Below are 27,930 nucleotides of genomic sequence, written 5' to 3'. Positions count from 1 at the left end.
CGTCCGTGCTGCTGCCTCTTTTTGCAGAATCACCCGGCAAGATGTCTTCTCGGCCAGATCTGAAGGTACGACAATCAACAGATCCCATCCTACACGCCCTTAAAACACAAAAGCTAACCACTCTCCCTAATGCTAGGTCGACGACGAAGTCGGATTCATTAAATTCTACCGCTCCCTTCCCGTATCCGACAACAATGAAACCATCCGTGTATTTGACCGAGGCGATTGGTATTCCTCCCACGGTGCCGACGCCGAGTTCATTGCTCGCACTGTGTACAAAACCACCTCCGTGCTCCGCAACTTGGGCCGCAGCGAGACCGGCGGTCTGCCCTCCGTCACCATGAGCATCACCGTCTTCCGCAACTTCCTCCGCGAAGCTCTCTTCCGACTGAACAAACGCATTGAGATCTGGGCTTCAGGTGGTACGGGCAAGGGGAACTGGAAACTGGCCAAGCAAGCTAGTCCCGGGAACCTGCAGGATGTCGAGGAGGAGCTCGGCAGCGTGGGTGCGCTGTCAATGGACTCGGCACCGATCATCCTGGCTGTCAAGATCTCTGCTCGTGCTGCGGAGGCGCGTAACGTCGGCGTGTGCTTTGCTGATGCCAGCGTGCGCGAGCTGGGCGTGAGCGAGTTCCTTGATAACGACGTCTACTCCAACTTCGAGTCGTTGGTCATTCAGCTCGGCGTCAAGGAATGCTTGGTGCAGATGGATGCGAGCCGGAAAGATGTTGAGCTGGGCAAAATTCGGGCTATTGCTGATAGCTGTGGGATTGCGATCTCCGAGCGCCCCGTGGCTGACTTTGGCGTGCGGGATATCGAGCAGGATTTGACCAGATTGCTGCGGGATGAACGATCTGCGGGGACTCTGCCCCAGACGGAGTTGAAGCTTGCGATGGGCTCTGCCTCCGCGCTGATCAAGTATCTGGGTGTGATGAGTGATCACACCAACTTCGGCCAGTACCAGCTTTACCAGCATGACTTGTCGCAGTTCATGAAGCTGGATGCTTCTGCCCTCCGGGCGCTTAATCTTATGCCTGGGCCGCGGGACGGGTCGAAGAGCATGAGTCTCTTTGGTCTGCTCAATCATTGCAAGACGCCTGTGGGGAGTCGCTTGCTGGCACAGTGGCTGAAGCAGCCGCTCATGGATCTCACTGCCATTGAACAGCGACAACAGCTTGTCGAGGCGTTCGTCGTCAACACTGAGCTCCGTCAGACAATGCAAGAAGAACATCTTCGGGCCATTCCCGATCTCTACAGGCTCGCCAAACGATTCCAGCGCAAACAAGCGAACCTAGAAGATGTCGTGCGAGTATACCAGGTAGCGATCCGTCTGCCTGGATTTGTGAGTGCTCTAGAAGACGTGATGGATGAACAATACCAAACGCCACTGGAGACCGAATACACCGCCAAGATCAGGAGTCATTCCGATAGCTTGGCTAAATTAGAGGAGATGGTCGAGACGACCGTTGATCTCGATGCTCTGGAGAACCACGAGTTTATCATCAAGCCCGAATTCGATGAGGGCCTTCGTGTGATCCGTAAAAAGCTCGATAAGCTCCGCTACGACATGGATATGGAACACCGTCGAGTCGCGAAGGACCTGAGCCAAGATATGGAGAAGAAACTATTTCTTGAGAACCACCGAGTGCACGGCTGGAGCTTCCGTCTCACTCGTACCGAAGCAGGCTGCATCCGCAACAAGAAGGGGTACCAAGAATGTTCGACGCAGAAGAACGGTGTCTACTTCACGACCTCGACTATGCAGTCTCTCCGCCGAGAACATGACCAGCTGTCCTTGAACTACAATCGCACCCAAACCGGACTTGTCAATGAGGTCGTCAACGTTGCATCTTCGTACTGCCCTGTCTTGGAACAGTTGGCCGGTGTCCTAGCACACCTCGATGTCGTTGTCAGCTTTGCTCACGCGTCTGTCCACGCACCCTCGGGATACGTTCGTCCGAAGATGCACCCTCGTGGGACTGGCAACACCGTGCTCAAGGAAGCTCGTCACCCGTGTATGGAGATGCAGGACGAAATTTCCTTCATCACGAATGACGTCTCCTTGATCCGCGATGAATCCTCCTTTCTTATCATCACTGGTCCCAATATGGGCGGTAAATCGACCTACATCCGCCAGATTGGTGTGATCGCGCTGATGGCCCAGACCGGATGCTTCGTACCCTGCACGGAGGCAGAGTTGACTATCTTCGACTGTATTCTTGCCCGAGTCGGTGCCAGCGACTCGCAACTGAAGGGTGTGTCGACCTTCATGGCGGAGATGCTCGAAACAGCCAATATCCTCAAGTCTGCTACGTCCGAGTCTCTTATCATCATTGACGAACTTGGCCGAGGAACCAGTACTTACGATGGCTTTGGTCTCGCGTGGGCCATTTCCGAGCATATTGTCACAGAGATTCGCTGTTTCGGTCTTTTCGCGACTCACTTCCACGAGCTCACGGCCCTGGCGGATCGATACCCCAAAGCCGTGCAGAACCTTCACGTCGTGGCCTTCATTGGCGACGGGAACGAGCCCGAAGCTGAGCCTGAGTCCGAATCAAAGAAACGGCAAGTCACTCTGCTGTACCGCGTGGAGCCGGGCATCTGCGACCAATCTTTCGGTATCCATGTTGCAGAACTCGTTCGTTTCCCAGACAAGGTCGTCAACATGGCCCGGCAAAAGGCCGAAGAGCTCGAAGACTTTACATCTGCAACCGGAGAGGGTGCAGAGAAGCAGCAGCCTGTGCCTTCGCTGGACAAATACTCCCAAGAGGAAGTGGAGGAGGGCAGCGCTCTCCTGAAGGATATGCTAGTGAAATGGAAGGCCGAGATTGAAGGCAAGGAGTTGTCGTCAGAACAGAAGCGCCAGATTATGCGCGATCTGGTTCAGGCGGATGGCAAATTACAAGCGAACAAAGTGTTCCAGGGCATTAAGGCTCTGTGAACTAAGGGGACTATGAAGGAGTTTGGCGTTTATGAGGACATGTCAGGATCAAGCATTGAATAAGAACCCTTTCGGCTACACAAAACAGATTTCTTCGTTCTTGTGATAGGATCAGTTGATATCACCAGTATATGCTCAAATGCCTACCCCTATCTCCCTCCCTTTCTCCGTATTCCATGCTTTTCCTAGATCGAGCTGATAGAACCCTGGGCGATAGTCCATACGCTCATACTGCATTTTTGACCTTTGCACCCAAATTGAGCATCATGCGCCGTACTGTCTCAGAGACGTCGTCATGGCGAAGACTTAGCAAATCAGAGTCTATCACCGGCTCACATCTCGCTCAGGCGTACTGCGTTCTCTTCCTCGGCACTTGCGGTGAGCTGTTCTGATATCATCACCACCTACGTAGGTATGGCTAGCTGGATGAGTACTGTGACACCTACTACACCTACAACGACATTCTTAAAGGGGTTGTTTTAGTGAACTTAGCACATAGTAATATATATACCACTAAACCTATTATCACTTAGGCTCGAATTGAACCCGATTGAAACTATGTGGAATATGATGTAGTTATTACACAGGAGGTATAGTTAGCTATATAAGATTTTTACAAAGGCATAGAAATCGATTAGTAGAGATTCGCTGCGCTAGCTGGTAAGAAGTATCCTAGATCGCCTACTGGAGATTATCAATAGATATAGGGGGTAGATACAACCTGATTATAATCGATTTTTGTATGTTTTGGCTGTGTAAATTTCATATATTCCTAGGGCATCCTAAACAGGCAGGATTTTCTTTAAAAATTTGGGTGCAGAGGTAGTAAAGATCATCGGGGTTCTGAGCTGGATAGTCTCACGCTGTCTTGGATGAGCATCCTGAGCGCTGAGGCGCAATTCTCCCACCAGTCAACCAGTCGCTCCCTGATCACATCGTCAGCGACGAACTGCACGTTTGGACTCGGCGATGCCATTGTCTCACATCCCCTCCATCTCTCTAGCTCCGAGCTTCCCGCTATTGGAGCACGATGGACCGCTTGCGGGGGATCTACATGGCAAATCGACATGACTGGCGCAGGCGTGGCTCTAGTGCTTTAGCGTTCACTAGATTCTTCAATCGCGCGTTGGCCATGTCGCTTATGTCTTGGGATGTGTCTGATTTCGGTGGCGAAGAAGATAGAAGGAGAAAAGAAGATCATGTGGATTTATGACGGGTTCGCTTTCGCATACCTGCTGGTTGCCCAACCTCCACATTCCACCGATGGAATCATTCGACGTGGACGACATCCCATCTCTCCCTGCATTGTACTGCTATCCTATCCGGCTTCCATAAAGCAACCTCTATCTTCATCCTGTGGCCCGTCGGATTAAGCTGTCGCTTGCTCGTTTCGCCACCACGATCTCATCACCCATCTGCATCGTCCTGAATATTGTTCTTCCAGCCTCACCCAACCAACTTTATCTAACTCAACCTCTCCCCGCCTCACATCAATCAAATTCCATCATGAAGCTCTTCGCATCTCTCGTCCTGCTGGCGGCAACGGCCCTTGCCACTCCCATCGCCAGAGCCACCAAGAAATTCCAGCTCAAAACCTCCGGTGCCTCCCAGCCCGCCCACAACGACCTCTATATACGCACCTACCACACGGGCGCCGGACTAAACGATGCCGTGCTAGACAAAAACGGCACCAACGCACCCAATATCTACTTCAACGGAACCCAGGCACTCTTCGACCTGGGAACTGAATTTCCCTGGGGCATGATAGCCCCCGGAGACACCAACTATGCCGGTAAGACTCACTTCCCACAATTCCCAGTCTACCCCGAACGGCGGACTCACCGCGCTCACAGCATGGGAACCGATCGAGGTCAACGCCGGTGGGGGTAGCACTGGTTTCTCGATTACGAAGAAGGGCGAGTTTGTATGGTCCGAGGCGAACGGTTTCGGGGGTTGGCTTGGTAAGTACAGCCGACGTCACTCGAGATGGGATCCTAGATGGATTTCTTCATCCACCTTCCAAAGCTTCCTGCGCCGTCGATGCTAATACATGGGGTATTGTAGTTTGCGACTGGTACCACAACGGGCCGCAGCTGTTCTACCTGTATAAATACTACACCCCGGTCATTCCCTCGAGCTGCAGCAAGGTTGAGCTCAAGCCGGTTTACGCCAAATGACTTCGCCTCCCAATGACGCATTAATGAGTTATTTGGCGGCAGTGTGCATACGGGACTTGGAATGGTAATAGAATCACATAGCGGAGATTCGTGTCTTGGTTTTTGTCTTTGTTGTTCATGCGACCATGAAATGCCAGAATTGAATTCACTCTATCATTGGGGATTTTCTTTTGTCATACATCGTATCGTAAAAGGGGTTTGGAGGGTCATGATGGGGCTGCCACCGGGGTATTTTCATAGTAGCGGCGGTCCATGCCCGCCTGCAAGCGCGCTTCTTCATTGAAAGGCCCGCGGATGGGACCGCGGAAGTGTTTGGAGACGTTGGTTCGGAAGACCTGAACCGGGTCTGTGCCCTCCTGGCCACAGATCCAAGTCAACCAGCGGTGGCCGGTAGTGACGTGCGTGATCTCGTCGTTGTGGATGACCTCGAGCACCTCGACGCTCTCCCCGTCACCCGCCTTCCGGAACTTCTGGATCGTCATAGGGTTGACATCCAGGCCCCGCGCTTCGTGGACCAGGGCAATAATACTGATTCTGGCGCGGAGGTCATGTGCGGTTTCCATCGCCGACATCCAGAGGCTGTGGTGCACGGGAAGCGCGCCGAAATGGGAGCCCATTTCTTCGATGCGCGTGCGCAGGAGCGAGAAGTGCTTTGCTTCGTCACTTGCCACCTTCAGCCAGTCGTGGAAGAAGGCGCGCGGCAACTGCGCGTCGCTCTGTTCGGCGTGGAAGGTTGCAAATCGCACGCAGATATCGATGGCTAGGTCGATGGCCCACAGTTCAATATTGGCGAGGGCGTGGAGCATGGCGATTCTGCTCTTTACGGAGCCACCATTGCCACTGCGAGGCATCATGGACGGCGCCACGGTCTTCATTTTCTCGCGCGGGGGCTGATCCGGGGCAGCGACGGTGCCCCTCCCCAGTTCCATGGGCGACGAGGAAGCCTCTCGTTCAGAGAAAATCGAGAAGAAATGGGTGGTCAGTTCGATCTTGTGCTCAGGGTTAGCCGTGTTCAAGATATGAACCGCCCAGTCACAGAACGTCGCCGATTCGTTCAAGTAGTGGGCCATGCCCGGCTCTTCGGATTTGGTCGCTGACTTATCGGACGGCCGCGCATGTTTCAACTTGACCTTCTCGCTCACAGGCTCGACTCGTCCCAGCATTACAGACTCGCCATCCTCGGCAGGGAAGTCCAGCGTCACCGATCCTCCGCGGACATCGACGGCGAAGGTGCACGCTTTGATGCCGACGCTGGACTCGCCGGTCTCCACGTTAAAGTCGTAGGCGTGCCAGGGGCAGGAGACGACATATGCAGAGTCCTCGATGTCAACCTGCGAGTCGACCATTGGACCGCCGGCGTGGGGGCATTCCGCCTCCATTGCGTAGTACGACCATCCTTGCGCCTCGTTGGATTTTGAACCGGACGGGTCGATGGAGGGCAAGCGGAATAAGACCACGCGCTTTCCCGTGGAGAGGTGAATCACGTATCGCGCTTGGGTGAAGCCCGACAGTGGTCCACAGTCGATCAACATGGTGATCCGCAGACCTGTTGGACTCTTGAAGTGGGAGTTGACAAACCGCGCGATGCGTTTCCGCCGCTCAATTTTGGACATCACGTGGTGATAACATCGGGCCGCGGACTTCCCAATCGGGAAAGAGCGATGGCGGCGTCAGATCAATAGGGAAGTCGACTTTAGGACTCTACACTTCATGCCTCATGCGAGGACAGACGATGCCCGGCTCATGGGACTCCATAACTGAATCAGACGTGGAGTGATCATTTCATGTTTCAGAACCGACTCGACTCCAGCCTTCGACCCCAGATAGACTCTCTACGAATGAGAATGCATTGCGACCGCTGCTCTCCAGCTATCAGCCGCCTTGGGAATGAATGATGATTTATGAACTTGTCCTAATCAACCTTCAGTTGTAGGAGCAACGGTACCCCTATACTTGATGCTCTCTGCGCAAGACATCGCTTGGTTTCGATCTACGGCTGGAATGAATGCATGCAGACTGCATCCATTTATGCAGGCCTAACCATTGTCATATCGACACTGGGCCCATAGGAAACGGAGTATGAACAGTGATAATGCTTCCTCTACATGACTCGATCGGAGTCAACGATCGACGGGTTCCCGATGAGAACGCCAGCTCCGCCGCGGCTGCTCCGTCCACGAGTCCACACCTATCCAGAATGCATAATTGGGTTCGTCGTGCCCGTCATGCAGAAGAGGCAAGAGATCAGCGACTGGATTCTGCTGTACGATCCACCATGACCGATGCACCACTGCTGATAGTTCAGCACATTTCTCCGTGGGACAAGCGTCCATCATGCAATGCACAGACGCCCATTGGGCCATAGACACCGATTTCCTGCCAAATTCAGCTTGTCGGAATATCTATTCGGTCTGCTCGGAGTGAACTGAAAGTGGCGGTGCGAGAATCCCCAAATATGTATGGAGATTCACAATTTGGGCCAGCCTTGCAGCAGCCCCCTTTTTCCCCCGATCGCTTTTCCCTCTCTTTTGGGGCGGAAACTAGAGTTTGCGGGGAGCCGCTCGCACTGATCGCCATTGTTCATGTCGATATGCACAATGGGATGGCGAATGAGTTTGCTGCACGCCTGATCGTCATCATCTCTTCTTCATCGCCCGAGGACAGGGACACCAAGATACGGCCCCAAGGTGTCACACCCTATTCCAATCAAGCATAAAGGAGCGGTCTAATGTAAAAATTCGAGGGATCAGCTCGCACTAAAGACTCACCACAGGCCGAGATCGGGCCCCAGGGTGGGTCGGGGGGCTATAGAGTCACAATCGAGAGCTCTCGAGGAGTGATTACTTATGCGCGACAGAAGGATTTTCTTGACTCGTTCGTGTCCTGGCCTGCGTCTTGAACTTGTCCACTGCATCTACCGTGTATTCCCCCTCCTCATAGTGCGTGGACGTGCCATTGGGGAATCTCGGATACTGCTGCGTATCCCTGCAATCCGAGCTGACCAGCCCGTGAAGATCCCTCGAGTCCCCCATTTTATTTTCTCGGCTCATTTCTCCCCCTGCCTCCTTGGCGAACACCGTCGTTCTAGCGTAGCGGCGCGGTGCATTGGCGATCGCATCAACTATGGAGTTCTCAGGTTCGTTCTCTCCGGTCTTGGTCCTTGCGTTGCGCGTGCTCGCTGCCGGCTGTGCGACTTTTTTTTCACCTTGGCGCGTTGGCTGCTTGGCGATGCGGGGATCCTTGCTAACAGTCGCTATTCCTCTGCAGAGAAACCGATCGACCATGGCGAGAGCCAGGTGGTGCCCCAGCAGGTCGACCCTCCGCCGGAGTATGAGCTGCCGCAGCTCACAACCACCACCGAGCGCCGGCTGATGGCCAAGATCGACTGGCATGTCTTGCCGTGCTTGTGTGTGTTGTATCTGCTTGCCTTCTTGGACCGGTAAGAAGCTTGCGCGCATCTGTTTTCGAGCGTCGCGACGTGTGCGCTGACCGTGAACCGTGTGCGCCAGAGTCAACGTCAGTAATGCCGCCCTTCTGGGGCTGAAGGAGGATTTGCACATCACCGAGGGCACCAAGTACAACACCGCGTTGACCATCTTCTTCGTGCCGTATATTGTCTTCGAGATCCCGTCCAACATTCTGCTGAAGCGTTTCAAGCCCCATGTGTGGTGTACGTTGTTGAACCCGCTCGCCGGCCGAGATCTCTGAGTGCATGAATTGACTCTTCTGGATGGTTTAGTGTCGATCTGTATGTTCGGGTTTGGTCTCGTCATGGTTTGTCAGGGCTTGGTCCAAAACTGGGGTGGGCTCATGGCGACGCGATTCCTCTTGGGCATGTTCGAGACGGGCATGTTTCCGGGATGTAAGTTGGCTCTCTGGTGCGCGATTCTAGGGGTTTAAGACTGACCGGGCATGAACAGGCTTCTACTTGATGGGCATGTGGTACAAGCGAAGTGAAGCCCAGAAGCGTTTCAGTTTCTTCTTCAGCTCCACCACCCTCGCCGGTGCTTTCGGTGGTCTGCTGGCGTATGGGATTTCGCAGATGGAGGGCGTACGCGGATACAAAGGCTGGCGTTGGGTCTTTATAATCGAGGGCCTGCTCACGTGTGTCGTTGCATTTATCTGTTTCTTCTTCTTGTCGGATTTCCCCGAGGAGGTCAAGTGGCTGAACGACGAGGAGCGCGAGTTTGTTCGTGCGAAGCTGGCGAAGGATGTCGGCAAGTCCGCTCACCATGTCCGCCAGGGATGGCGGGAGGTTTTGGCGGTCTTCAAGGATTGTGAGTATTGGCTACCGGCGGTTCTCCATGCATACTGACAGTTTGGCTCTAGATAAGGTCATTGTCGGAGGCTTGATGTACTTTGGACTGGTTGTCCCCGCATACAGTTGGTGGTCCACCATATGAGAATGGCTTTCGGCGTTTGCTAATTGATCGTCTTCAGGCTACGCCTACTTTGCGCCCTCCATAATCAAGACTTATGGATATAGCTGTATGTTTTCAGATTCCGTTATGCATCCCTGCGTCTTTTGCTGACTCGATGTGGCTCCAGCGGTCATGACCCAACTTTACTCCATTCCGCCATGGGCAGCGGCGTTTGGCTTCTCCATGGTCATCGCGTTCTTCTCGGATCGCCTGAAACATCGCTTCGTCTTCACATTGATCCCGATCGCCGTGGCCATTGCCGGGTTCGCCATGCTTCTCACTCTCCATGGCAAAGCCCACCAAGCCGCCGAGTACGGCGCCCTCTTCTTGGTCACTAGCGGTTCCTACAGCGCCATGCCGGTCATCGTCTGCTGGTTTGCGATGAACCTTGGCGGTCACCACCGTCGTAGCATCGGCACCGCGTGGCAGGTGGGATTCGGCAACATCGGTGGCATCATCGCTACTTACTCGTTCCTGTCGAAGGATGCGCCCGACTACAAGCCAGGGTATAGCATCTGTATTGGTTTCTCTTGCCTATCAATCGCCGCTTGCGCGGTATATATGGTCGGGCTGTGGTTTGAGAACCGGAAGCGCGACAATGCCCCTATCCAAGAGACCGATATCTCGGAGGAGCAAGAAGAATTCTTGGGCGATCTAGCCACCAACTACCGGTATCAATACTAGAAACTTTGGCTTCCACGGTTCACTCGACCAAGGGAACTAAATCCGCCGGGATTGGGCTTGTCTCCAATTCCGGGGGTTTACAGATTGGTTTACCGACTCTGTCACCATGTGCGAAGGGAGTAGTGACTAAAGACGCTCTCTATTTATCGACTGGCACAAAACAAAACAAAAACTTGGGTCAACCCGAAGCTTCTCGGCGGATCTCCCGTCAAATATCATACATGAATTACGGAGCTTTCAATAGTCTCGTCTAAGACGCTGCGGGTATATTCTCAGGCACACAAATGTCGCGTAATGCTTGCTTCAGCTATGTAATGTCAAGAATTGGAAATGATTTGTGATACAAATCATATTTGTGGTTCTCGCCTATCGCACTCCACACATCAGGGCAACGACAATAATACCGATGTTCAATAATAATAATAATAATATCAATAATCGATGATGCGCGGAAACCCTATGTCCACTGTGTGATGTAATCCCGGGTCACGTGGAGAGCTATGGTAGTTGCCTGTTCAGGTTAGGGCCTCGCTTAGCTGAGTAATCCGCCCACTACACAAATGCGTCGCGGGCCGCTACCCATTTGTCTTTCTTTCACTATCTCTCCTCATCCTCGCAGAATTGTGAGTCGCCCACCCAGGATGCCCTCTCGGACTCGATGACCCAGTGACTGACTTGATCACAGTACCATCTACGAAGATGAGAGCTAAGTGGAGAAAGAAGCGCGTTCGTCGTCTCAAGCGCAAGCGCAGAAAGATGCGTGCCAGAAGGTCAGTTTTCTCCAGCATTGGCTCATCTATGGGCCGCAGTCTTGGATGCAATGCCGCAATGGTCTGAATAACATCAATACTAACCTTCTTGCAGCAAATAAACTACTCGCCCCTCCCATCTCAGCTCCTCAGACCGAGGCTCATGTTTGAATGCTGAACACGACAATTGATGACCCGATGATACGACTGTATTCGTTTTCTTTCGTGCTACGTCTCTCACTCAAAACGAGTTGTCTGTCCGGATCCGGTTTCCGCCGCATTTGAAGAAGCCACAGATCGTTCGATGGAATCCGCCATTCAAACAACAATCCGTTCCCCTCCATTCTTCCAACTCCTCGGATTCGTTAGCATCGTTCGATCTGTCGCCGGGCATGGTGATTGAGTGGTACTCCGCTTGATGTTTCAACTCGGAGAGGCTCCTGTGTTTAGTCGAGGGTTGGAGGGCTGTTTTCTACGTGATAGCAGCCTGATGAGCTCGGGACTGGGTGACTGGTCAACTTCTTGCTCACATGTCTATTTACCGGTTCCTAACTCGTTCAGGAATCGGGAGCTATGGAGAGGTCACTTCCGAGAGTTTGTTAAAAACGAAAAACTGGAATAAGCTCGGAGGTCCTTGGTTTCGATAGCTATGCTTGCCGATGAATCGATGACTTTCAAGAGTATCTGCCTTACAACTCTAGACCTGTAGCATTGTAACTGTAGATCCATCTGTGCTCTCTGCATTCTTCGGGCAATTTTGGTTTGTGCGGAACCGTATTTACCGCCTTCCTGATCCTCCGCTCAAGGAAATTTTTCTGCCACCGACATTGACATTTATTTCCCCGAGATACCAACGATCGTTTGCTCGAGTTTCACGTCCTAGGATCCCCTGTGGTCTCTGCCGTGGCATCTTCAATCACAATGCCCTCTGATAAAACAGAAAAGAAGCGCAAGCGCGCTTCGGACCGCCACGAGCGTCCGAGCAAGAAGCCCGCTTTGGAGCTCCAGGCCCTTCCCCCGCTGGCAGCTAGTCTCGTCGAGGACAAGAGCGAGCTGGCACCGGTGATCGGTATGTGGGCAGAACTGGCTAATGGATTCATACAAAATGCTAACCTTGCCCTTGCGGGACAGCCACTACTCCCGGAGTTCTAAACTCGAAGGCCCTCCGTTGGAACCCATACGTTAAAGCCCGCGAAAATGCCCGGTCATCAGCAGTCGCCCGGAATCCCGGCATCGTCTCGTCTGAGATGCTACTCCAATCGTCTGACCACGAGAAGATGGATTTTGTCGGTCGCGAGGGAACCGGAGAAGATGCAGATTCGCAGTTGAAGCACTATGTGGCTGTCGTCGATCCGGAGCGCAAGACATGGCAAATTGTGGAGGCGCGGCGGGTGACCCTTCGTGGTGCAGTGCGTACCCACAGAGAGGTGGAGGAAGATTCTGATGAGGAGATGGTATGTGTCTTGTGGTCTTCTTGCTCGCCGAGCAGGGAAATGGCGTCCACTAATACTTGTGCAGAACACAATGCGCGCTCAACGCACAGCACTTACCAACACGTTCGGTACGAAACAATCCCGCAAGGCCGTGCAGTCCATGGCCGAGAATGCGCAGCTGTCGAGCGCACCTGCTGGTGCGGTCCCCGAGGCCGGCGCCGCTCTGATGGCTTCCTTGCCGGCCGACGTCGCCTCCGGTCTGGCGAAGGCGACCAACGTGCAGGCCGAGGTGCAAGCAGCCAAGCCTTTGCCGACTCCAGATCTTACCGCAGCTCATCCGTCCGATGTCTACCCACTGGAGAATCTGGTTCCAGGTGGCCACTCAACCCTGCGCCAGTTGACCGGCGTCGACGAGTGGAGGCAGCAAATGGAAAGTGGCCTGGGTGTGACCACAGGGTCGCGGTACGTCTCCAGCCGTGTCGAGGCCGTTGTGCAGTCCGGCAACCCGACGCAACTGCAGGTGCTTCGGTTTATTCAGCTGCTGCTCGAATTCGCCCGCTCCCTCAAGGGCGGGGGCCAGAGCAAGGGCTCCGGTCCGGGCAGCAAGAAACTCCCGCCACGCGATGAGCTTCGCACAATTCTCTCTAGCACAGGAGCCTCCAAGACCGGCAAGACCGGCAAGGAAGACCCCGAGCCGACTGGCGATCTCCTCCCTGACTCTGTGGTGGACGCTGTGCGCCGCCGCTTCGCCCCGAGCGGTGGCTTCCTCACCAAGCACGACCTCACCCTTCTTCACACCACCATCTGCGCTCTCTCGCTCCACATCCCGCCGCAGCCTGCCAAGGACGGCGGATCCAGTTCGCTGGGCGGTAACTCTCCCAACGAGCTGGCCACCGACCCGGCCGATCTGCGGGACGACCTCCGTCTCGACTCCAATATCGTGCAACAATACTTCCGCGAGCTGGGCTGCCGCATCGACCGGCCCCGCGAGTCGGAATTCAGCAAGTGGAACATCAAGGGCGGCCGGGCTGAGGCGAACGCCCGTCGCATTGCTCGTCTGCGGGTTCCCGTGGAATTCCCCAAGGTCAGCCGTGGCGGCCGCAAATAGATTCTGCCGGCTCGGTCTGTTGGAGTTCGCGCAACGGTTCGCCTGGATGTTCGGTGGAATAAAAAACAGTCATGCCATTTGTGATATATCCGGGGCGTTTTCTATATTTTCAGTCTGTATATTCACATTCCATATGAATCAGTCTACTTTCTAGCTTTTTTCTGCCTCTGCTTTTGCATGACAAGGTGATGACGTAGTTGCAGCATTGACCTTGAGGAGTGATAGCATCGTAGAAGTCTGCCGAGTGCTGAAATAGACCGATAGATCAGAGAAAGGACAACCTTGAAAAGGATATGCTGTCTAATCTGCACTCGGCTGGCCATGCCATCATTTGAGATATCATACATTCTATTAACTATGTAATATTGGTGACGGTAAGGCTACCGCCTCGGGAAGCGATCGGCTCCCGGAGCCGAGGCTGAGTTAGTCACCCGCCGCCCTGAGCAGCCAACTGAGCGACCCTGAGCTGCTCACTGAGCGGGCCTGAGTTGCTCCCTGAGCACCTTGAGCGCTCACCCCGTCGCTCACCCCTGACTAGCTCCTTTCATTCCTAGTCTTATTTTCTGGCCTTTTACCACCTTTGACCTGCTCCGATGGTAACCGCACTACTCGCTCCTAGGACCCTAGGTCAGCAGATGACGTAGTCCCGAAGCTGTAATAACGCGCCCTACTTTCCTAACGTCGATTGACTCGATTCCTTTAATCCTGCCTAAGAATGTGAAAATACCTCGTCCCTACGTTCTCTTCCACTTACCCTCTTAATGCTAGCTGAATGACAAACACTGTGAAGTCGTCGTGGCCCTCGCAAGACATGTACAAAACAGCTCTTTGGCAGACCGATCAGACGCGCTGGCTTGTCAAATATATAGTCGAATTCGGCGATACTGACGATCTTCTAAATCATATGAGATCAGCAAGCTCTGTGGAAGCGGGCGAGTGCTTAGCTGTTTGTTGTCACCGAGGAAAAACTGGCGATAGTTGGTATTGGGGACTGGGAAATCCTCGAGCACGAGATCGTCGATTGACGGTATAGTGTTCTTGCGCTGGTCGATGAGCTGCGCTAGGATGTTGGAGATGGCATTGAGGACAGTCGATTGGACGAACATCATGATCAATGGGGAGGGCATGCTCAGCGTTTCGTTGGACAGTAAGCGAAGGACGTCGAAGGGTGGTTGGTGGAAGCTGTTTTGTTCTTTTCCAGTGCTTGTACGAGATGTTGCATACCTGCTTCTGGGCATCCATACTGGCAAAGCCGCCCTAGTAGTACTGCCTTTACTTGCTTGACTACTATATGGGATATCGCCTGAGGCACTGCCAGGGCCAAGGGACACGATATGAGCTCGGCTTTTCTGTTGCTTTGTGCTTTCTCCTCTGGTACGCTTCGACCTATGAAGCCCCTGGGCTGGCAATTTAGTTAACTATGGGAGCAATCTGACTAATACAAAACAAGGTATCAAGGCATAAATATAAACCCAATTAGGTCCTCCACGGCCTGGATTCCGACAAATGATGTGAGCAAATTTATTAGACTCAGTGCTCCAGCGATTTCCCCACCTGCGGCAACCTTAAATTCTAAGCAATAATACCTACTTCTGCCACCTTCTGACTCTTCCTTTCGCCTCTTTATTTATTCGCCATCTCTAACTCCGGACTCTTCCTACCGCAACATCCTCTTTCTTCAACTTCCTGATTCTTCAATCTTCTTACAACCATGTCGTCCCCATCCTCGCGCTGGTTCCACCAAGGAACAGACCCTGGCACAATCATCACCCTCGATCACCCTGTCCCTTCGCAGTGGAAGATCCTCGAGACGCTCAATGAGCGTGACTTCCAGGCTAGTGAAGAAATGCGCCGTCGCCATGGCCACTACTCTTACGCTACGGCTAAACTCCTCTGTTGCGATCCAAAGAAGCCCGCCAGGAAAGCCTTCATGCGAGTTTATCTTCAGGTTCCTTTTAAGAACACTGAGATGCAAGACCCGAAGACCAGATCCCGCCAGGCCACAACATACACGCCCCCAGAGTTAACTGCCTACCAGGAGTTTACTCAGAAGGATTTCAGCAATGTACCAAAGCTCCTAGGATACAAGGTCAGCACTCAAGATAAGTCAGGGCTGATCCTAAATGGTTTTGCGATCTGGCTGGCGTGGGAAATAGTCCCAGGTCTACGCCTCGGTGACAAGCTTGGGAATGATCCATACTGGACTCTGTCCGCTGTTGAGAGGGAACATGTCCGTATGGCCTTTATGAAGGCTCTTCCGTATGTCGATCCTCCCGTTTCCTGATCATGCTAACGATAAACCTTAGTCAGGCGGTCGAGAAAGGGTATGGACCTTATACACCTAGTCCCTGTAAGCTAGTCTGGCACAGTCAAACAGGCACCCTGTATGTTATTACACGTTGTGCTTTACGTCAAATAAGTGGACTAACATTTTCCGTTCTCTTCAGTTACTTCATCGGTTACTTCTACGGCATGGACGATCCTAAAGACCGGAGCAAGATCAAGATCGGTCCTGAGGCCCTAGCGCACTATGGCCTCGCGAAACCCTCTTCGAATGAATGGCGTAACAAAAATTGGAACGGGGATACCACAGGCTGGAAAATGTAGCTCATATAGAGGGGGAGTTCATCTTGCACATCCCTTTCTAGCTTCATCATTGCTCTTGATAAAGGCACTTGAATCTAATGTGAATATGGTTCGCCAGTACCGGTAGCGACTATTGCATAGACGACAATACCTTTCTCAAGTTGCTGGCGACGCCGTCGATAATATAGGGACTGCGGATTTGCTGCTTCTTTGAAGCAGGATAGTTAGTTCAAAATAGACATGCCTCAGGAATAACAGATTCGGCCAAAGAACGTGGGCGAGTATAGACGCCGCAGAAGAACAACTGGATGACGAAAAGAAACTGTAAAGACTGGAGTTCAGAAGGACCCAGAGAGTAGTAAGACACTGCTCTCTCTTTTGATGCGGCCATCGAGCAGTTTATACGAGCTGATGGCGGGGGGATAGACTCATTAAATATTAGAGGAAAAAAAAAAGGGGGCACCAAAAAAAGGACCTTTTTTATTTTGGGTAATATGTGGCTACAAGCAGCTTACGACAGGACGGGCCATTATGACACACTGATCGCCTTCCCTGAGCACACTGAGTGAAGGGTGAGCTGATCACTGAGCAACCCTGAGTGCTCAGTAAGTATATACTAAAAGTGGGTCGTACTGGATCACGTGAATTATGGCGACTAAGATTCTTCGTAAAGTGGACGCTTAAAGCGGCGTCAGAAGTAACCATTTTCAGCGCCCAATTTACCGTCACCTAGCGTTGTGGTGTAATATTGGGACCTGTGAATTACTCCATTCCGTTAGTTTTGCCATTCTCGGCCTAGCGCCCCCGTACGCTGTCCTGTCATCGCCTCGCGCTCCCCGCGACATAAAAGACCCGACCTACCCTCTCGTGCCCTTCTCTCCTCCTTTCCCTCCTCGCGACCCCAATATCGTGCACTCATCGCCGCCCCCCTTTCTTGCTCTCGCGCGCCCACCGGCCGCTGCGCCTTCGCTTTCGGCCCGACCCATTGCCCCTGTTGTTTCACCGGAGATGCCGCTCCATCCGACGCACAGCTTGTTTTCGTCCTGCAATGGAGCCGTCGCCTAGGACCAGAGTCACTGCGGTGACCCTGTCTGCAGGCGTATCTTGTGCTTTGACGGGAACGCTCCCATCATCGTGAATCCAAGCGATCAACTGTGCGTCGTACTACAAGCTGTCTAGGTGTTCTCCACCGGTGTGTCTTGCTCGTATCTGATTCCGCCGGCCCCCTTAATCTGCCGGGCAGGAGCCTACCCTCCGTGCCCATCCTGTCTCCCTGTTTCCCGTGCACCCCGGCTGGCGAGGTATTTTTGCCATTGATCCGGATCACCGAGCTCCGCCACTCCCTTGGTCATCGGCGCGCGCCCGCCAGTACCGTGCGGTCTTTCGAGCTCTCCACCGCAGATCTGCGGCGCCTTCCCTCGCCCCCTGCCCTGCTCCCCCTGGGCATTTTTGCCACGGTGATCACGAGAGGCCTTGTTGCTTCCAGTCCGCCACGTCAGCGTACACGTCCGCCCCGTCTGGCCGCAATCGGTTGGCCGACGGTCGAGCTTGCGTACGTCCAGATGCATGCGCACATCGCTCTTTCTGGACAATCTCCCGTGTGGAGTGTGGAGCGAATCTGCCTTGGAGACGCAAATCGAGGGCGAAGGCGCCTTGGCTGATGGCGCCCGCGTCGTTTCAGGACCGGGGGAACCCTGAGGTCGACTTGTTCGGTCAACGTGAGTCACCTGGCAGGCTCCAGGCAAAGTTGACAGAAAATAGCAATGACATTCCTTCACTCGCAAGGCTTGGCGGCGGTTATCGAGCCTCAGGAGTCCCGGATCAGGACCGATATCTGGGAAGTCAATGAAAACTCCTTAGGAAGCTGTCATGAGACCGACAAGAATACTTATCTACCGGGGTTAAGATCACTCGGTGTGGAATTGTTGCTATCACACTTGCCAGACGTTCTGGAGTTTCCCCAAGCGGAGTCTGATCACGCAGTCAAATGTCTCTCAGATCACCACCCGCTCCCCTCTTTCTCGAACAAAGGCACAGTCCATTCAGCGAATACGATTGCCCACCGTGTCTGTTGTCATTCCAGTCCGTCAAAATCTTGAATCGGTGGTGGAGCACGACCTCTCAACCATTTGGGCGAAAATGATAACTGGGATCTCAATAATGGTAGGCCGGCACAAGCGAGAACGAGGGTGAGTTCGTCAAGAGGACGACCACGGAAAAGGCAGAAGAAAGCCATGGAAGACAGCGACATCAGTGAATGCACCGGTCAGGCCCGAAAATCCTTGGACAAGGCTATTACTGCCACACTAGATAAACCACAAGAGATTTTCGGTCGTGGAGTGCTCCGCATTCAAAGTCACGGTCCTCGACATGCGTATTTCACGACATTCCTTCCTGAGGCTATTGACAGCCTATCTGTCGAATTACCATCCAAAATACGTCCTGATTAGCCTTCAAGCCCTGACAATTTCTGTGAGAATGTCGCAAGATACGGAGCTGAGAGCAACCGCTATGTAGACACAAACTACGCATTCTAGCTGTTGCTGGCTTGCTTAAGCAAGAAGTACGTAAAACGTATCTGTTGCCCCCACTAAGGCTCTTTTCCGTTCATAAATTCTTCTCAGTTCCCTGTATTGGTGTTGGATAAATAAGCACCCTATCAAAGTAAGTATATGTACTGATGTGATCAAAGCTTCTATTTGGTCTTTAGTCTGCGGGGTTGGTTGGATCCATCGCCTAACAGGCCGTGTTTAATTTGAGTACTTGGTTAGAACTACTAGTATAAAACGGCAATTCAAATAAAAGAAAGCAGAGAGGGGCATGTATTCGTCACTGAAACTATCAAGACTAACTAATTTGTACATTTTAAAAGCAGTGTGGCATATTCATTGGCTCTAACCACACATTCAACATCTCCTCAATCGTAATGTCCTGAAGATCGACCCAAGGAAAACCAGGATCAGGCTGAGGCTCTTCATAGATATTACTTTCTGAGATTCCAGTGGTGAAGACTCCCAGTGCACCATTATTCTCTCCAGCACTATCAGACTGCGCAAGACGATATTTCTCTTCAAACCATTCAGAAAGGAACCGCAGCCAATCTCGGTAGAAGAACATCTCATGTTGATCCCACTTCCCACCTTTACACTCCTGATCAAGCGTATTCATGCGCTTGACAGATTTCTGAATTTCATGCCGCATATCCAATGTCTCTCGCAACCTTCGGACTTGATCGTGATCTCGAACGGATGGCTCCAACGATGCGAGAACAAGTTTGCATGAAGCTGCAACGCTGAACCCGGTCATTGTCCATTGGGTGTAACTAAATCTCTTTTCAATACCAGGTGGTAGACTGAAGTAAAAGCTCATAAATTGTTTTGCAGCCGCTAGTCCGTGACAAAGGGCATCGATTCGCAGGAGGGCCATGGATTGGTCGAATGACGCGGCGGAGGATGGGTACACATCGAAAAAGGTAGTTTGATAGAGATGGATTTCAAAGGCGTGGGCCGGAATGCCTTGAAATACTAATCAAGTGTTAGAACTTAGATCTGTAGTACAGATAAGGCTTGGTCAAATCACCATCATGGTCAATAGGGACAGGAAGCCGGGCTTTGCAATCTTCAAAATCGCTTTGAAGAGAACTAATCATAACTTCTATATCCGCAGGAGCCTGATTCTCACCGAATCCCCGTGCAACTAGGGAATCGATTCGTATAAGCATGTGTTGTATTTGAACCTGGCCTAACAGGTATCGATCGGTTGAGAATTCGCATTCCTGCGACAACTTCGCAGCGCATGATTCTATGAAGGGTGACCAAGGCATTGTTCCTGTCCGTTGTAGTACTAGGGAGTGACTAGTCATGCGAAAAGAAAGTAAGCAAGACATAGTCTTTCCAGGTCTAGACCGGGCCGTACAGGTGGTAAATCGAACTTACCACGCGTCAAGGAGAAAATATCCAACCAAAGCTCGCATTTCCTCGTTTCGCAGGGAAATCGATTCTGTCGGAGGATCCGTGTCCAACATGACGAGAATTCTTTGTCTTACTACTCCAGGCTTGGCTGGGTAATCCAGTCTGCAATCGTTGATTATACTTTGTGCGAGGTGCAGATATCCAGAAAACCGCACTAGATGGAGTTTCTTCTTCGTTCTATCTTCTGTGTTAGCTTTTGTGAATCTAATGAAGAGAGAAATTGTCTAGAACATACCCAGCTATAGTAACCAGCAACCCCTGTATTATATCGAAGGGTTGTTGGCGATTGCCTTGCAAGACTTGTCCCCCAAGGTAAGACGTCGAAACCTCCTCGAGGGCCAGGTGCAGCGGGACATTTCGAAACGAGGAGACCAAAAGGATAGAGAGTAAGAGGAAGGGTCTCTCCGATCTGAGATCCTCGACAGTGGCGTTTCTCGGCAGCTGTACAAATGGGAAACACGTTATGGCATCACGAAAGCTCTCTATCAAACGATTTGCCTCTTCGTGGGTGATCAGCCCGTTCCCGATCACATCGCACGGATTTCGAGGAGTCGGAGCACAACTTTCACTTTTCGGGGACAGTGGCAGAGGCAGTGGTGCCTGTTGCGGGATTGAGTGAGGCTGATTGATCTGGCCTAATATTTGATCCACCTTGTCCTCGAGTGCACCTATTCTCCTAGATTAGATGTGGTCAGCTTGACAGATCGTATCGATACGAGGAGTGGGCAGATATACGTCTCCCTCTTCTTAGGAGTACGAGCTTTTGCTGCGCGGAAATAACAATCTTTGTTCAGACGGAGACACCTTCAAAGCGTGTTAGGTTTACGTTGCTAAGTAGAAGAGAAGAGAAGTAGAAGTTAGAAGCGGGATGTTGCATACCGATCGCAGCTTTGGGTAGAGGTGCGCGAGCACCTAATTTTAGCACGGACACAGTTCTCGCAGGTCCTGAGTCGGCCTAGACTGGTCGGCGCGGACATAGTAGGCAGCATTCAAAGAATTGGAGCTAAGATGGAGGCCGGACAGGAACAGGAGACCTTAAGAGTCCGCGGACCGGCCCTAGGCAATTTCCCCTCCGAGTCCGCGGACTCGGAGTTGGCCTGGACTCCGTGTCTTGGCATGGCCCCTTTGTCAGCCCTAGAAAGTATACCCGCGCCAATGAGAAGTCCGACGTAGGATCGGAGAGAGCATAGCCTCGTGGCTGATTTTCAGGCTTCGTTATTTTGTCGGATTGTATAAAGAGAGAGTGTGTATTCGATGTTATGAGGGGGGGGGATATCAACCTCAACCCATCTAGACTCGCATTCTACCTCTTCTCCTCCTCACCATCTCAAAAAAGAACAAGAAGAAGAAAGAGAGAAAAAGAGCAGAAATATCAACACGGAACATATCGGAAATAAACATGGACGACTGCACCTTGGCAAATTGCTCAATTGACTTAGCCTATATCAATTACCAGCCTAACATCCCGGCAAATGTCCTCTTCCTCGTCATCTTCGGCCTTCTCCTCGCCGCGCAAATCGCCCTAGGAACATGGTTCCGAATATGGGCATACATGGGGGCCATGACCGCGGGGCTCGTTCTTGAAATACCGGGATACATCGGGCGAATCATGATGCACAGCAACCCATTCAACTTTAATGCATTCCTTCTGTATGTGACCTTTGAGACATACCTCTGAATAAAGCAAGCTAATCAGAAACTTGACTTTTAGATACCTCATTTGTCTCACGATTGCCCCGGCCTTCTTCACCGCCGCCATTTACATCTGCCTGGGAAAAATTGTCATCGTCTACGGGGAGGATATCTCCAGGATTCGCCCGCGTACATACACCATCCTCTTCGTCACTTGCGATATCATTGCTCTAGTCCTACAAGCAGCCGGCGGTGCCATTACCTCCATCGCCGACTCAGACCAAAAAAGCCTCAGCGATACCGGTGTCAATATCATGATTGCAGGATTGGCTTTCCAGGTCGCCTCGTTGACGCTGTTCATCGTGCTCGCTTCGGAATTCGCCCAGCGAGTGCGCCGCAGCTCAGAAGATATGAAGAATGCGTCTACAGCATCTGTTCGCAGTGGTTTGAAATGGAAGATGTTCCTTCTGGGCAAGTGTCACTAAATGATCCGCATTTATCAGCCTATGCTAACCCAATCAAAGGTCTTGCCATTGCTGTTTTAACGATCTTCACTCGCTCGATCTTCCGTGTTGCAGAGCTGAAAGGTGGATTTAGCAGTGATCTGGCTAATGATGAAGTTGCTCTGATGATTCTTGAGAGCACTATGATTGCCATTGCGTGCATTTGTATGACGGCCGCTCACCCAGCAGTTGCCATGGGCCGGCTATGGGGAGAACTCTCAGCGAAGCCGCGTCGTGGAGTCGTTTCGTCTAAGGTGTCGCGGGGTTCATCAGAAATTGAGATGATGAATGCTTGAAAATATATAGCAAAGCCCCTGATGACTCGGAGATGGTCAGTTTCAAGAGATTGGGTGTCAGACATTTCAGCGTTTGGATTGGTCTTGGTAACATCAGCGAGTTAGATCTGGAGTTAGATTTTATTTGAGCGATTTGAATCATAGCATTCTCACATTCCATATTCCAATCCCTCCAGTCATGCAAAGAGTTGAACCAGCTAGGGTCGGTGGAGTCGTATAGTTCCTAGGTTGCCCTTAGGTAGTGGATGAGGACCAATGAAGGACAAAAATCCTGAGGAGTCTGCGGAAAAAAAATGAATACTTTCTCCGACTCTCGAATTAGAATGCCTAGGCATACATCTGCGCCGCATTTATTGCTGTACTCGTGCGACTTTTTTTTTCTAGGGTAATGTTGGGATCTGTGAATTTCTCTTTATGGGTAGTTTTGCCGCTTTCGGCATAGTCGCCCTGTACGCCGTCCCGTTATCACCTGGACCGCCTCTGATATAAAACACCTTCTTGCTCGCTGCTCTGCCATTGTTCCCTCCCTGTTCCTTCTCCCTTCCCAACCCACCCTCCACATTCTGCACTCACTTGCCCCCCGCCGTCGTTTCATCGGGTACTCACTGCCACCCCCTCTTCTCCCACCCTCGGAAATTAGCGACTACGCCCTCCGTCTAGATGCCTTCACTTTCCAGTTCCTTTGCTGCATCGAGCGGAGGCTGGACGGAGTCTGTATCAACTCTGTGATGCAGAAAAGAAAACTACCTTATGTTCCTGTTCACGTTCAAGCAGCTTCATTTTCCGCCTTCAGGTTTATACTACAGAGCTCATTTGTTCGCTTTTTTGTCGTTTGTCCATGATACAGGACACCTTTTTGCCGCCTTCGTGAGAGGAAAGTATGTTTCACTCTAAGCTTGACGGGCTCCCGAGGCTGAGTATGCCTTGCACTCCACCCGATCGTCAGCTTCCTTTCCCATTCGCCCAATCGTGTCCCATTTTCGCCCTTTACATGTCGGTCTATGTGGAATGTGTGTGCTTGGATCCTCAGCTGACGATGAAATGGATCCTCACAGGAGCGAGCCCAATAGCATAAATGCCTCACCTGCGATTGCGATGACTTGAGACATCTTACCTGTTCTGGCCCCTCGTTCAATCGAGCTCTGACATGACAAGTCCAGCACGCCGGTCGAGACGGCTACGTCCTTGAACGCAGAGCTGGAATATCTCTGTTTGGCTTTTTCTTTGGGCACTGCCACGCGAATTCGTCGTCAGACGTTTGGTGAAGCAGACATGGGACGGCTCCGACACCGGAGAACGTGACACGTTGCGTGGCTGTTCGGTGGATTGCACAAAGGTCAGGCCGTGGCAAGCAAGTCCAGGCACTCCTGAAGGCCTCGGGACAGACCTGTGCGGCTGCGCAAGTTGCGACCTCCATGGGAATTATAATGACAATGACGGCGGTGATCTTTCGAATCATACTTCTGATGGAAGCGAGTCGGCTTGTCTGTTACATTGGGACCAGCCCACTTTACATTTGGTCGGCGGGCTGTCGAAGCACGGCCAGGCTTCGTCTGGTTCAGGGAAGGGAGAGTCCCACAGCTTAACACGTGCAGCACAAATGGGGACAGGCCGTCAGGTTCCTCGTCATTCGATATAATGCTTCCATCTTGATCTCAAATACCCTAGCAGGTACAAGAAGGAGAAAAGCATCCGTAACATTAACCGTATGTAGAAGGTGGCTGCTTGACTGCTAGTACTTGGGAGGCATGTAGTTCTTGTGTTGCGTCTTTTCGATCAGAGGAGACCACGAATTATTCTGTATATTATTCCTGGCAAAGGCGGCGGCCGCGTCTACGGCCGAGTTCCTCTTCTTGGGGTAGATCTTGTGAATACACCTATCGGCCCGTACCTGTCCCTTGTATTCTCAAAAACCTTGGCCAATCCATAGAGAGCTCGATAACCCCAGACTTGAACCATTATAGGACAGTCATGAAGGTCCTTCTTCACGGCTCCTAGATAACCATGTTCCCACGGGCGCTGGAGACGGCTACTTGATCGACCTACGGGCTCGCTGGGACGACGAGTGATCTTCTTGCAATATAGCCCCATATATCACTATATCCTTTGGGGTCTCTTGTGACCTCTAATGAATTGCACTTACAATTTATTCTCTTACTTCCCTAGAAACCTTTCCTGCTGCCGGGAGCCAAAGATGCGCTAGAAAAAGCGTCTACAGGAGGCAATCGAACTTGCATTTCCGAGAATGGAAACTACTGGTCTATGAAGAGGGGCGCCCCTACCTTTGGTTAGATAGGCCAAGAGGCGTATGCCCCTATGATACTCATGATGTCGGTGCAATAGAGCCGTTTCTTTCTATATCAAGTATTGAATTAGCTGGTGTATGGCTTTGGACTGTTACAACATAGTATTTTTTGCTTTTATTGACTTATACAATGATAAGCGTAACTATATAGGCCCAAATGTTGCTCGTAGGTAGGTAAGAAGCACCAGTTGCATATCTGTATACATATAGGCTCAAATAGTGTATTCTCAATGTTCTTTCGCGCCGAATGATGCGTTATCCCAGTTTCCTGTAGCAACTGATGCCAAACTCGGTTCAAATCGCATGATCTTCCACATATATGACAGGATTGCTGTTACTTGCGTCTGAAATGACGATGACAGTGCCTTGGCCCGGGAGAGTGCGGTTACCCGGGACATCGTAAGTGCGAACAGACGGTATATAGCCTAACTCGCGGAGGGACTGTTGCATGATTTGTAGTTGGTCCGGTAGTGCCACCGCTCCCCTGAACCGGGCACAGATAATGGATGTTCCGGCGTCAGGGAAATAGTTCAAGCTTTTGTAGTAGGCGTGAAGATTCTTGACTTGTGTCATCATCGATCGGACATTATTGTCCCCCGCATAAGGATCCGCTGAAGGTTGTGCCGGCAAGGGAGGAATATACGCGAGAATCGCACCATATTTTGATGCAATCACCATGACTGAACAAGATCCTAAATCCCTCGTGCCAATTGTGGGCGTTTGTTGGAAAGCAACAAATTGAACTCCACCCATAGGCACAACGACAACTCGACGCGCTCGTTCCCACTGTGCAAGAAGCCCAGATGCAGGTGTGGCCGACATGCTTTGGAAAGTGGGTGGTGAACAAATATGAGAAGAATGATGTATTCTTAGACTGTAAGTGTAAACTTTGAAAAATCTGGAAAATATGGAGAGTAACTGAAGGAAGGTAGTGTCGCCTTTTAACCCTCACACTTATGAGTAACCGCCCACTGATATTGAAAGGATTCTGTCGCGCCCAACTGAAAGACTGATATACCACTCATGATCGCTGATCGACCAGGCGCCGCTGAGAATACATGAATATGTGCACTAATCAGGTAATCAAAGAGGAAACCATTAGAGCTTAGATCATTTCCATTGGAACATGTATGGTCAGAACAATTTGAGAAGGAGATTTAAGCGCTGGGATAGTCGTGGGAAATGAAATTTCATGAGTGGTTTATGGGAAGATTATAGGCAGATTATGGGAAGATTATAAGGGGTTAATAGGGAGTCTAGGGGAGATTATGGGAAGATTATGAGGAGTTTATGAGAAAATATGCAAGGCTTGGCGCTGTCTCAAAACAGGGGCCAAAGTTGACACGCCTCAACTGTTCGCCACAGCGTAGATTTAGGAATGCGTCACCCAGCATTGTGCTGTATTCCCAGAGTTAACCATTCGTGCCAGTGCTAACTACAGACATTCCCCAGCCTTATTTTCATCATCATGTCTGCAATTTCTCCCAAAGAAGAGCATCAGAGCAGCTGGCCTCTTGTTCCGCATCAAACATCTCCGGAGATAATCCGGGAAATGGAGGCTGCCTGCGAGGTTGGCGACTTTGCGAGATTCAAGTCAACTTTCGGCACTTGGACTTCTCTCAAGCTGGATATACATGACCTTGACTCAGTGATGATCCAGGCTGTCAGATGGGATCGGAAGGATGTTGTTGCTGAATTTTTGCAGCATGGGTTGCCAGTGAGCCAAGACTATGCTCTAGAAGCGATAAGACATGGATCAAAGGAGGTTCTTAACACCCTGCTGCAATGTGGATGGGATATTAATCAACCCACGAGCGAATTGAGGCCTCCTGCGCTCGGGTAAGTCATTATATAGCTTCTCCAAACCACTACTTACTTATGGTATTATCCTAGTTATGCCGTTAACGACGAGATGACTCTGTGGCTTCTTGATCACGGAGCCGACCCAAATAAGCAGTGCTCTATTGATCTTACACCATTGTCCTACGCGGTAGAACAAGCCTCCCTCTCCATCGTCAAACTGCTTCTGGATCATGGAGGAGATGTTCACAAAGGACAACTTCTTCACCATGCTGTTGAACGTCAAACGGATATCATCCAGGTCCTGGGTATACTGCTCGAGAGAGGAGCTCCTTTGAATTCAAAGATGTACGAAAAGCACTATCCTTCATGGAGACTATACTACTTTATGGGCTTGGGAACTGCTTTACACAAAGCGGCGGAGCTGGGCAAGGCGGATGTTGTGCGCTATCTAGTCGACCAAGGCGCGGACGTTGGTATCAAAGATGCCACGAACCGAAGTGCGATGGACTGGGCTGCATTGAACAACCATCAAGAGATTGTGGAGTTGCTTCAGTCAGTGGAGAGAAGACACCATCTATGATCAACTCTATTGACGATGGCGGGATGCCGGAGAAGGAGTCTAAACGTGGTTCAACATAGTGTTTTCGCTTCTGCAGTAAAAACCAGTGATGGTCATTTGCATCAGCATAGTGTTCCTTGTTGCTGTTTACCTCTGTGTTTCGTCTGATAGGCGTTCGCTCCGCCAGATGCGTTCCACAAGGAAGTTCTGTGGCAAAGCATTACCGTAAGCTCCACATTGAGTTAAAAGAGAGCGACGCATACAAGGCTTTCTGGATGGAAGAAGTTACTGTCTACTACTTCTCTTACCCCATAGGGAAAATAAATCATTTTCCGATATGACATGGTCCGCGCAAAGTCAGGCATAAAAGCTTGCTACCTAAACTCCAACTAAAATGGAAAATTTCTCTAATTAGTCAGCCGAGGCTAAATAAGTATTATATAAGATCTAAGAAAGAAGATATTATATAAAGAATAAATTAATAAATAAATAAATCTAGATAGATAGAAAAGTCTTAGAAAAGGCACTAAAACCTAGAATTAAGTAAATAGTATTAAATAATATAAAGTGTGAAGGGCTGTAGCCGAATTGATTCAATAGGACTAGGCCAACATATAGTTTACATTAATCTTAAGGAAACATAGTCTATCTGCGGTAGGCGAGGGTTTTTGTGTGGGTGTAGGTATATACCTTATATGATCCACATCGGGTATAGGCCCGTTATATTACTCCCCTCCTTGTCTCAACTAGATAGATAGCACA

General features: G+C 51.2%; 12 protein-coding genes across 12 annotated transcripts; 7 read left to right on the top strand and 5 right to left on the bottom strand.

Moving 5' to 3' along the window:
• Window positions 1-41: 41 nt before the first annotated feature.
• Window positions 42-2,941, top strand: N7459_008464 (mismatch repair ATPase MSH2; the record flags this gene model as incomplete). The annotated part of the gene is made up of 2 exons (XM_056947632.1): window positions 42-65; window positions 137-2,941. The coding sequence occupies 2 exons, from the start codon at window positions 42-44 to the stop codon at window positions 2,939-2,941; spliced, it is 2,829 nt and encodes a 942-aa protein (XP_056797142.1).
• Window positions 2,942-4,447: 1,506 nt separating this feature from the next.
• On the top strand, window positions 4,448-5,118 carry N7459_008463 (uncharacterized protein; the record flags this gene model as incomplete). The annotated part of the gene is made up of 3 exons (XM_056947631.1): window positions 4,448-4,733; window positions 4,795-4,902; window positions 5,006-5,118. The coding sequence occupies 3 exons, from the start codon at window positions 4,448-4,450 to the stop codon at window positions 5,116-5,118; spliced, it is 507 nt and encodes a 168-aa protein (XP_056797141.1).
• Window positions 5,119-5,324: 206 nt separating this feature from the next.
• On the bottom strand, window positions 5,325-6,731 carry N7459_008462 (Rieske [2Fe-2S] domain protein; the record flags this gene model as incomplete). Its single annotated transcript, XM_056947630.1, has 1 exon — window positions 5,325-6,731. The coding sequence occupies one exon, from the start codon at window positions 6,729-6,731 to the stop codon at window positions 5,325-5,327; it is 1,407 nt and encodes a 468-aa protein (XP_056797140.1).
• A 1,510-nt stretch (window positions 6,732-8,241) lies between these two features.
• Window positions 8,242-10,223, top strand: N7459_008461 (putative MFS transporter; the record flags this gene model as incomplete). The annotated part of the gene is made up of 8 exons (XM_056947629.1): window positions 8,242-8,254; window positions 8,386-8,557; window positions 8,628-8,788; window positions 8,858-8,980; window positions 9,039-9,395; window positions 9,448-9,501; window positions 9,559-9,606; window positions 9,667-10,223. The coding sequence occupies 8 exons, from the start codon at window positions 8,242-8,244 to the stop codon at window positions 10,221-10,223; spliced, it is 1,485 nt and encodes a 494-aa protein (XP_056797139.1).
• Window positions 10,224-11,893: 1,670 nt separating this feature from the next.
• N7459_008460 (DNA-directed RNA polymerase I subunit RPA49) lies at window positions 11,894-13,513 on the top strand (the record flags this gene model as incomplete). Its single annotated transcript, XM_056947628.1, has 3 exons — window positions 11,894-12,041; window positions 12,104-12,426; window positions 12,491-13,513. 3 exons carry the CDS (start codon window positions 11,894-11,896, stop codon window positions 13,511-13,513), a joined length of 1,494 nt encoding a protein of 497 aa, XP_056797138.1.
• Window positions 13,514-14,370: 857 nt separating this feature from the next.
• Window positions 14,371-14,640, bottom strand: N7459_008459 (uncharacterized protein; the record flags this gene model as incomplete). The annotated part of the gene is made up of 1 exon (XM_056947627.1): window positions 14,371-14,640. One exon carries the CDS (start codon window positions 14,638-14,640, stop codon window positions 14,371-14,373), a length of 270 nt encoding a protein of 89 aa, XP_056797137.1.
• A 584-nt stretch (window positions 14,641-15,224) lies between these two features.
• N7459_008458 (uncharacterized protein) lies at window positions 15,225-16,120 on the top strand (the record flags this gene model as incomplete). Its single annotated transcript, XM_056947626.1, has 3 exons — window positions 15,225-15,772; window positions 15,820-15,897; window positions 15,961-16,120. The coding sequence occupies 3 exons, from the start codon at window positions 15,225-15,227 to the stop codon at window positions 16,118-16,120; spliced, it is 786 nt and encodes a 261-aa protein (XP_056797136.1).
• A 754-nt stretch (window positions 16,121-16,874) lies between these two features.
• On the bottom strand, window positions 16,875-17,667 carry N7459_008457 (uncharacterized protein; the record flags this gene model as incomplete). The annotated part of the gene is made up of 2 exons (XM_056947625.1): window positions 16,875-17,142; window positions 17,351-17,667. The coding sequence occupies 2 exons, from the start codon at window positions 17,665-17,667 to the stop codon at window positions 16,875-16,877; spliced, it is 585 nt and encodes a 194-aa protein (XP_056797135.1).
• Window positions 17,668-18,964: 1,297 nt separating this feature from the next.
• On the bottom strand, window positions 18,965-19,820 carry N7459_008456 (uncharacterized protein; the record flags this gene model as incomplete). Its single annotated transcript, XM_056947624.1, has 2 exons — window positions 18,965-19,623; window positions 19,679-19,820. 2 exons carry the CDS (start codon window positions 19,818-19,820, stop codon window positions 18,965-18,967), a joined length of 801 nt encoding a protein of 266 aa, XP_056797134.1.
• A 1,649-nt stretch (window positions 19,821-21,469) lies between these two features.
• On the top strand, window positions 21,470-22,501 carry N7459_008455 (RTA1 domain-containing protein; the record flags this gene model as incomplete). Its single annotated transcript, XM_056947623.1, has 3 exons — window positions 21,470-21,720; window positions 21,782-22,179; window positions 22,227-22,501. 3 exons carry the CDS (start codon window positions 21,470-21,472, stop codon window positions 22,499-22,501), a joined length of 924 nt encoding a protein of 307 aa, XP_056797133.1.
• Window positions 22,502-25,100: 2,599 nt separating this feature from the next.
• Window positions 25,101-25,628, bottom strand: N7459_008454 (uncharacterized protein; the record flags this gene model as incomplete). Its single annotated transcript, XM_056947622.1, has 1 exon — window positions 25,101-25,628. One exon carries the CDS (start codon window positions 25,626-25,628, stop codon window positions 25,101-25,103), a length of 528 nt encoding a protein of 175 aa, XP_056797132.1.
• A 646-nt stretch (window positions 25,629-26,274) lies between these two features.
• Window positions 26,275-27,189, top strand: N7459_008453 (ankyrin repeat domain-containing protein; the record flags this gene model as incomplete). The annotated part of the gene is made up of 2 exons (XM_056947621.1): window positions 26,275-26,645; window positions 26,700-27,189. The coding sequence occupies 2 exons, from the start codon at window positions 26,275-26,277 to the stop codon at window positions 27,187-27,189; spliced, it is 861 nt and encodes a 286-aa protein (XP_056797131.1).
• Window positions 27,190-27,930: the final 741 nt, after the last annotated feature.

Source organism: Penicillium hispanicum (genome assembly GCF_028827665.1).
Source record: "Penicillium hispanicum strain IBT 35686 chromosome Unknown utg000007l_segment0_segment0, whole genome shotgun sequence".
In the NCBI taxonomy this organism is placed as follows: Eukaryota; Fungi; Ascomycota; class Eurotiomycetes; order Eurotiales; family Aspergillaceae; genus Penicillium; species Penicillium hispanicum.
The sequence above is the reverse complement of the archived record's forward strand: the minus strand, read 5'-3'. Positions and strand labels throughout refer to the sequence as shown.